The sequence below is a fragment of the Vanessa tameamea genome, chromosome 24 (genome assembly GCF_037043105.1).
Source record: "Vanessa tameamea isolate UH-Manoa-2023 chromosome 24, ilVanTame1 primary haplotype, whole genome shotgun sequence".
NCBI lineage: Eukaryota > Metazoa > Arthropoda > Insecta > Lepidoptera > Nymphalidae > Vanessa > Vanessa tameamea.
Window position 1 is genome coordinate 5169900 of NC_087332.1, and position 8885 is coordinate 5178784.

Consider the following 8885-nt stretch of genomic DNA (forward strand, 5'->3'; position numbering starts at 1 on the left):
CAAATTTTGAAATTAAAAATTTATGGCATAATTATAAAATAATTTTTGGCCATCATAATGATTAGTATTGTTAACTGAAATATATACATAATATATAATAGCGATCGTTAGTAAAAAATAATGATAAATAGATTTTCGTAAATCATTTATGTACTATTTACATTTATTTGACGTTACAGTGAGTTAACGTCAAATGGAGTTGGCGAAGTTACGTCTTGTCAGCTAATACGATCCAAAAATACTTTTGCTGAAAAATTAACCTTTTTTGAAGGTCTTATACATTACAGACAATGTCCCTTATAACCAGAAACGTATTCCGTGCCTTGGTCCAGGTAAAGTATTAATCGTTTCTTATATACCATTATAATTTAAATTAAATATTTATAATAAAAAAAAATTGAAGCTGTTTCGTAACTACTATGTACGTTAAGTTGAAATTTATTTTTGTAGTAGACAAAGTACATAAAGTACATACATAATATGTATATGTAATAAAACTAAATTAATCTATCAAATGCAATCTATTGCGACTGTTCTTGAGCCTTGAGATTAATTTACACCAAGTAGCTCACGTGATCGCAATGTCACTTATAAACATTTTTAAGAATTCCAAATTTCTTATACGTAATATATTTCAGGGAACACAACATGCCAGCAAAGGTTTGCACACGAGTGCGGTAAACTCTGACAAAAACGTATGTTTCGCGCCACTTTCAATCAGCACCTTGGTGAGAATACTAACTGTTTTACTAATGGTGCGACCTTTCAAAATAAAGCAGAAACATCCCCTTGTAATCCATTCACAACAATGCAATCAATTATTAAAGAAAATAATAAGTTTAAAATTGAGTTGTTTGTATTCTTTTAAAAAAAAAATATTGTGATGATTTACTTTCTTCCAAAAGTATATTTTAATTTGCACTAGATTCTTAACTGATAAAGTTGTTTGTTATAACTATTAAATCAATAAATTACTATATTAATAATATATAATTCATACAATATAATAATAATAAATATGGTATTTTGATTAAATTTCAATATTATACATATAATATTAAATTTGTATTGCATATTTATCTATAAATTTAGTAAATGTCCCACTGATTGGCCTTCTCTACTTTTGAAGAGAATGTTTTGCAGTTAATTCCACTATGTTGGTCAGAGACAGTGTGATAGATACACATGTGGTTCAAGTTCCTCGCAATGTTTTCCCTTACTACTTGGCAGTAAGGGGGTGAATTTTTAAAAAAAGGCACGCATGTAGTTTTGTTTACTGAAGCTAGAAACTGCAATATTAATTTGATATTCATATGTCATAGCTAATGAGCCATTTTGGCTCATTAAATAAAATATTATTATTATATTTGTAATTTCATCAACTTTTCAGAACAGAATTCTAAACTCCATAGTTGTTTTTACTAGTTCTGTATACTAGGAAAAGTAAATGAACCTTAATCTTTAGAAAAATATTATAGATTATCTCTTCACTTTTATATTCATTATTTTCTGCTTTATTTTATATTCAGAACAAATATTGTAAAAAAATCCTTTAATTTGTTATAATTTGAATGTAATTGGCATTTAATTTTATCCTTATTGAGTTGGAATCAAAATTCTAAATTAAAAAAAATAAATAAATATGTAATATTTTTAAGTTTATTTATCAGGATCCACATGTTCATCTCAAGATGAAAATGTAAGATTATTTGTTTTAAAAATGCATGAATATACCAGTGTAATAAAAAGCCATTCTATTCAATTTTTAAAAATTTTGAAAATGGACTTTTTTAAATTTAGACTATTGAATAAGGCAAAGGGATATTATATAAAGAATAGAATGGTTATGAATAATTAGCATGAAACATGAGGTCTCTGGTTGATTGAAATTAATTTTTATTAGATGTTATATTTATTGTAAGAGGCAGATCCAGAAACAAATTTATAGTGTGAACATAGCTCTTTTTAATTGTTTTTGGTTTAAAATTGGGGGTTTGGACCTACTGGATCATTAACCTGGATCTGTCCATAGCATGTATCCTGCACTCTCATATATGATTCAAGCCTTTGTGTTGTCCAGTGCATTGTAACAAGTAACACCATGTTGTGTGTTGTCCACAAACATTACATAAATATACCTTGCTATTAAATATATATATTTATAATTTCTTGATATGTGTATTAGTTAAGATTAAAAAAATATTTATTCTGTTTTTAAGTTTTTGGTAAAATTTGTATTATTTTATTACTATAATATTAAACTGTTTATATTAATTATATTTTAAAGGTAAACTGTTTCGATCCACATCCGAAAAGGTATAGATGTATTATGTGGTATAGGTTAAGTAAAAGACATTATTTTTACAGTGGATATATTATTTTAACAGGTAGGTATTTAATATCTTTATAATTCATATAGTCGTTGCATTGGAAAATAAATAAAATGATATATTGTACATAGTATAAATTATATCAATGTTTCTTTTTAATTATTTTTTTTAAATATGTTAACTTTTTTTAACTTTATATTGTTTCGATAAGTCTATTGTATATATTAACTGTGATTATTTTTATTACAAGTTGAAATTGATGCCAATGCTAAGCTAACTAAGTATCGATAAATAAAATGTTTCACAAGTTTTAAGTGTAAAAATGTCGGTATTTTTAATGTTGCCATAAATAAAATAAAGTTTTATGATACAGCAAACAAGCAAGGAGGGACGTATCAAGTGCACACTTATTCCCGGTGATGGCGTCGGACCAGAACTTGTTTATTCCGTTCAAGAAGTTTTCAAGGTATGTTTCTTTGTGTTTAATTTAAATAATATTTTTTTACCTTTTTTTTTAAGTAGAAAGGCAAATGGGCGAATAAAACCTTAGAAGTTTGTCACCTTAATAGAAGAAATAATAATTATTTTAATATTTTTATTTCACCTGTGATGATGAAAACCAAGATGATATGTCCCTTTTACCTGTTATTACACTAGTCCACTCAGACTTCAAACTAGAATCAAAATATAAAGTATAACAAAAATCATGATGGTAAAATATTGTGAACATGTAGAGTTAGTGATACTCAGACTAAATCAAAATGAGTGCAGAATGTAAACAAATACGTATATCGGTAGAGCATTAAAAATATTGTAGGTTTTTTTTACCATAGGCTTATGAAGATGTTTCGCTTGAAAAATGTACAAGTTGACTTAATAGACGCTATATTTATTTATTGGCATTATGTAATCGCTATTTTTTTTTAAATTTTTAGTGAAATTATTGAAGTGCTACACTACAACTTTAAACTGCAACTTTTTTTCGTGAAATATATATCTTTGCTCCTTTGCAGGCGGCAGGCATCCCCGTGGACTTCGAATCCTTCTTTTTCTCCGAAGTGAACCCCACGTTGAGCGCGCCGCTGGAAGATGTCGTAGGCTCTATTGCAAGAAATAAGATTTGTATAAAGGTCAGAATTAAATGTGGAAAATAAATGGTAATTTTTGTACCAGGCAAATAGTTATAAACAAAAACATAAAAATTGAAAAAGGATTAATTCTGATTATAATATAAAGGTTGATCTAAAATATTAATTTTTTTTTTCGTCTCTTCAATTTAATGATTTCTGTCACTATCAATGTATATAAAGTGACTTACAATTAAAAAAAAAAAAATGTATATCTATGTAATTATATTTCCAGGGTATCTTAGCAACTCCTGATTTCTCCCATACTGGCGAGCTACAAACTCTTAACATGAAACTGCGTAACGCTTTGGATCTGTATGCCAACGTCGTCCACGTTAAATCGCTTCCCAATGTGAAGAGCCGTCACCAGGACGTCGACTGCATCATCATCAGAGAGCAGACAGAAGGCGAATACTCTGCCCTTGAACACGAATCTGTGCCTGGTTAGTATTAATTTAAGTTGATTCATATATTTTTTAAACAATAGTTCTGTTCTGCTCTGCCTGCTCTTGTCTATAAACTTTTTAGAGCACAAATAATAATATTATAGTTTATATCAAGATCTCATGGCAGCACATATACATACAAAGATACTTGATAAGACTAGCCACAGTTGACCCTTAATAAATAATAATCAAACACCCATTTGCATTATCTGACTTAAACTGAGGAACTGAATGTAATTTGGCACAGTGATAAAGATGCGGATCCGGAAAGATCATGTCTCCTTTGGTATGGATTTGTAACCAAACACCCGCACAGCGGCCCCTCCTTCCCTCACACGTGGGCGAAGCTAGTAATAAATAAAAAGAAATATCAAAAGTATTATAAATATACCTTTTAGTTTTGCCAAACGTAATTAACGAAAAGATTTTAGTATAAAAACCCTCCAAACATTCAACATATTTACTGTATTGATCCGCGCCATCACGAACACAGGAGTGGTGGAGTGTCTGAAGATCATAACGGCCGCCAAGTCGGAGCGTATCGCGAAGTTCGCGTTCGACTACGCCGTGAAGCTGCGCCGGCGCAAGGTGACGGCCGTGCACAAGGCCAACATCATGAAGCTGGGCGACGGACTCTTCCTGCGCAGCTGCGAGGAGGTATCGCCGCTCGTACATACACCTGCCGTTTTGTTTCGGCTCATAAGAATAATTTCTCAAATTGCAATTAGAATAATAGTATAGTTTCCAAACGACGATGTCCGGAATTTTCAATAATCATACTTTTCGGTTTTAAATAAATTTGATGTGTTGGATTTCCTCTCTCATAATTACAATATAATTTTCCTTTCTCTAGATTGCGAAGCTGTACCCCCGCATCCAGTTCGAGAAGATGATCGTGGACAACTGCACGATGCAGATGGTGTCGAACCCGAACCAATTCGACGTGATGGTGACGCCCAACCTGTACGGTAACATCGTGGACAACCTCGCCAGCGGGCTGGTGGGCGGTGCCGGCGTGGTGGCCGGAGCCTCCTACAGTGCAGACTGCGCCGTCTTCGAGCAGGTAAGGGTCGCTACTGGTGATACCTTCCACCAATCACATACCGACACATGTGGACGAGTGGGTGATGCAACAGGTGTCGTTAGATTGATCTATTGAACAGTAGGCTTTTATACGAAAATAAATATTGTCTACACGTGTCCCTTTGTCGGGCCGATTCTAAGTTGCGTGCGCGTGTCGCAGGGCGCGCGCCACGTGTTCTCGGGCGCGGTGGGCAAGAACATCGCCAACCCGACCGCCATGCTGCTGTGCTCCGCCAACCTGCTGGCGCACGTCAACCTGAACTCCTACTCCAAGATGATCAAGAACGCCCTTAACAAGTTTGTACCTCACATTTTATTTTACCCCCTATATATTTACTTATCATAGGTGAGTCGCAAATGACCACACTTTATTAGCGCTGATTGGCTGATATTAACTTTACGGACGAATGCGATGATAGGCTACTATGAGGTTATAAATCAATTCATAATCTATGAAGCCAATCAGCGTTAATAGTTTCCAATTGTCCTATACCAACTAGGATTTTTGTTATGATCCTAAAAGTAGCTCTGACGATTGTCAAAACCTTCCTACCTATTTAAATGATTCCGGACATTTGTAATTGTTCTAAGATTCGATGTACATAGTTGCCCTAATTTATTTATTTTTCTTTTATAATTGTTATTTATAAAAACCTTAAGTGGGGTGGCATCATTTGAGTAAAGAGATTGTATATAAAACAATCAGCACCAATGTTTATTTGTAAGTCATATTACGAAACGTTGTGATAATAACACTGGGAAACGGTTTTATTTTAAACTTTTTTTTCCTCATTACAGAGTCCTGACAGACGGAAAAGTCAGAACAAAGGACCTCGGTGGTCAGTCCACAACTAAAGATTTCACATACGCTGTCATTCACTGCCTGACTACCTAAACCAAATGTAGACAATTTACTCATAGAGTAATAAGTGTAATTTATTTAAATGTTATTTATATATTTTTTTGTTCTAAAATGTGATCTGTAATCAATAGACGGCATAGTAACAGTATTGTTAAGTATTTAATGTTACCAGAAATAAAATTCCATAAATTGGTTAATGGTTTATTATTTAAAATATGCGAAATGATTATCTGGAGTAGTTTTCGAAGTATTTTTGTATGTCGTGTTGTTTTATACAAAGTTTTAAGACATTTAGATGTTCAGTCAAAACCAGCCTGTGGTATAACTCTATGAGCAGCTAGCTTCTTTATTCGATCCGATATCACATACTTGAGCGCATTCGGTGGTACCTAAAAATATAATATTATTTTAATATAACTTTATTACTGTAGCCTATTCCATTAGCGGGAGAAGTAAAAATATACTTTATGGATTCGCGAAAAAATACCGTTATGAATGTAAATACGGCATAAGTAGGTAATAGTCTCGAATTATAAATCACCACCAATAGATTCCGTATATAAGACGCACTACAAATCAATGCAGTTGCGTTGATACAACTTGGAAAATTATATGTTATGAAAAAAGACGAGTAACATTTTACCGGTAGAAAAATGTTATTCGTTATTAAATACGTCCATTTTAGCAGAGTTCAAGTTATAATGGTTGACGAGTATATTGTATATGGAGTATTTGCTATATGAAGCCGTAGCGCTCGTCACCTTTGAAAAGTATGTCGGTATAGTTACTACTCTATATAGATCTAAGATTTATTTATCTCTACTAGGACCATGGGCCATACATGTGTCTTATACGAATGTTTTACATTTTGATCTTCAGTCCTAAAGTATCTAATAATGGAAATATCTATTACGAGCCTTATGACTTATTTAATTGGACGTACTTGCAATAAAAATTGTATTGAATGTGATCATCAATTAAAATTAGTAAAGACTAAGAATTTCTTTAAAATTAAATTATATACATTTATTTTATAATTTCTCATCTATGAATATAGGTATTAATAAATTAAGAAATGTATACCAAATATTTTTTTCGCATACCTTTACAGGGTCTCTGTACCAATCTTCTTTAGATAATCTTCTGTAGACTTTGAATTCAGGCAAGTGGCAAATTTGATTGATTCTTGGGAGCAAAAGATCCAAAGGTTTACCTTGGCCTTTCTGATAAATAAGATCAACATTTTTTAAATTAATTAGTTATACAGTATATTATTTTATCCAATTACATATAATTTGATTGCAATTATTCTTTTTAAAAACTCTGTCACGTAAATAGTATAAAGAAGTAAAACTGCGAAGCTCAATTTATATAATAACTTCATAGACTAAAACCTATTAACCAGTTTTTCAGTTAGGCATTACAATAAAACCTTTCCTTATTATTAACAAAGAATGAATTTTGCCCGACACGCGCAAAAGGAATGCTAATTTTTTTTTTATACCAAAAAGTTTATATTTCAATACTTGTTCTGTCTTATTACGTACCCTAACTGGAGTCGATCTGAAGTCTTTTTTCGGTCCAGCGATTTGACTGATATAGTCCATGTGCTTTTTCCATTCACTTTCTGTCCATCCTCGTTTCTTCTTGACGTCTTTCGTATCTTGTTTCTTAAGATCAAGCACGCAGTTCGCTAGTTTAGAATAACAAGTCGCATTGGCGGCTTCGATCATACGATCAATTCGTTCTATACGTTCTGCACTGAATCTATTCTTGTACATTCGTTTTATTATAAGGAAACGACTGAAAGAATGAAAATTTAGAATGTATAAAAACAACGACATGTTTTTTATTGTTCGTTATATGCCTTTTGTTTATAAACTGATAATAATAATGTTTTATTAATAGTAATCATATAAGATTTTACCAATATTTTTACTTACTATTTTTACAATGCTGAAGTAAAAATAGTGGTAAAATATAAAGTACGAAGGTACTTTATAGAATAGGACGGTCTATGGTTAGCCAAGAATTAAAGTTCTTACAAAATTATGAAAGATTCATAATTGGTTAGAACATGTGAATCATTATTAATATCACTGACTTTTATGAGCTTAATTTAAATTATACGTCCGTTTAAAATGTTATAATACACTATCTCTTACCCGCTCGCTTCGCTGGGGATTAAATAAAACCTTTTTTCAATATAGGGAAATTCAAAAAATCAATAAACTATAACGTCGATTAGTTATGACATATATGCATGTAATACTTCTATATCTTGTATTCTACGGCGATAGGTACGCGTTGTTAGCATATGAAATATCTTATATTTTTACCAACCGTAAGTAGGGCCAAGCGGCGTCATTCACTCTGTCAGATATGTGACTATTAATTGCAGATTTCCTTATTCCCCTGGGAGTCAATGCTGGCATACCTTCACCTGTATCTATGATGTATTTCCTAGGTATGCTAAGAATATTTAACCTCTTCGATATCTTGTATGGGTATGTGCTCGTCGGAGGATCATACTTAGGCTTACCCATTGTGCTAGCTACTCAGAGAGTTATACGGTTCGTGGGAGATGGTTAGGAATTACATTTTTCACTATTTATTTTATTGGCTTATCGGCCATTGCAGTATAGTTTTTGAACATGTCTGACAGATTAACTTTTCTATTATAAAGTTTGTCAAAAACGATGTATATAAAAAGAAGGTTTAATATTAAAACCGTAATGTTTACTTTTTAGAATGTTAATTACAATCCAATATAATTAAAATTTTCAATCATATTGTTATTAACGACTTTTTCGAATTTAGTTTCTATATGTAGGAATATAAGAACTACTTTTGTATGACTGTGATATGGTAGAGAATTTACTATACTTATATGGTACAATTTTTTGTCAGAAATTATCATAATAAAATAATTAATAAGAGCTTAAGTGATCTCGTGGTCCCACACGTATCATACTCGAAGTTTGTTGGTTAAAATTTAGGGAGTGAGTTTTCATGTACTTTTATAATTCATGTTATT

At 31.7% G+C, this 8885-nt stretch overlaps 2 protein-coding genes across 3 annotated transcripts; one reads left to right on the forward strand and one right to left on the reverse strand.

Annotated features, from left to right (window-relative positions):
* Positions 1 to 165: 165 nt before the first annotated feature.
* Positions 166 to 6045, forward strand: LOC113402750 (isocitrate dehydrogenase [NAD] subunit beta, mitochondrial). Of its 2 annotated transcripts, none has more exons than XM_026643061.2 (9): positions 166 to 332; positions 639 to 728; positions 2704 to 2796; positions 3344 to 3460; positions 3693 to 3900; positions 4397 to 4560; positions 4757 to 4966; positions 5147 to 5283; positions 5785 to 6045. In XM_026643061.2, the coding sequence occupies exons 1-9, from the start codon at positions 291 to 293 to the stop codon at positions 5879 to 5881; spliced, it is 1158 nt and encodes a 385-aa protein (XP_026498846.2). In that variant the 5' UTR covers positions 166 to 290; the 3' UTR covers positions 5882 to 6045. The 2 variants fall into 2 exon arrangements, with proteins under 2 accessions (XP_026498846.2, XP_026498847.2); XM_026643062.2 differs by having other exon boundaries at positions 167 to 332; positions 639 to 695.
* Positions 6037 to 8523, reverse strand: LOC113402752 (uncharacterized). Its single transcript, XM_026643064.2, has 4 exons — positions 8192 to 8523; positions 7396 to 7651; positions 6952 to 7071; positions 6037 to 6237 (listed from the first exon to the last, which is right to left on the reverse strand). The coding sequence occupies exons 1-4, from the start codon at positions 8392 to 8394 to the stop codon at positions 6148 to 6150; spliced, it is 669 nt and encodes a 222-aa protein (XP_026498849.1). The 5' UTR covers positions 8395 to 8523; the 3' UTR covers positions 6037 to 6147.
* Between the last annotated feature and the right edge of the window lie 362 nt (positions 8524 to 8885).

What these genes read in the sequence shown, in the direction of transcription:
- LOC113402750 (XM_026643061.2), top strand. Translation starts at nt 291, where the DNA reads ATGTCCCTTATAACCAGAAACGTATTCCGTGCCTTGGTCCAG. An exon ending in GAAATAAGATTTGTATAAAG is followed by an intron (nt 3,461 to 3,692) that starts GTCAGAATTAAA and finishes TTATATTTCCAG; the next exon opens with GGTATCTTAGCAACTCCTGA. An exon ending in TCCTGCGCAGCTGCGAGGAG is followed by an intron (nt 4,561 to 4,756) that starts GTATCGCCGCTC and finishes TCCTTTCTCTAG; the next exon opens with ATTGCGAAGCTGTACCCCCG.
- LOC113402752 (XM_026643064.2), bottom strand. Translation starts at nt 8,394, where the DNA reads ATGGGTAAGCCTAAGTATGATCCTCCGACGAGCACATACCCATACAAG. An exon ending in GCCGCTTGGCCCTACTTACG is followed by an intron (nt 7,652 to 8,191) that starts GTTGGTAAAAAT and finishes TCATTCTTTCAG; the next exon opens with TCGTTTCCTTATAATAAAAC. An exon ending in TCAGATCGACTCCAGTTAGG is followed by an intron (nt 7,072 to 7,395) that starts GTACGTAATAAG and finishes CTTATTTATCAG; the next exon opens with AAAGGCCAAGGTAAACCTTT.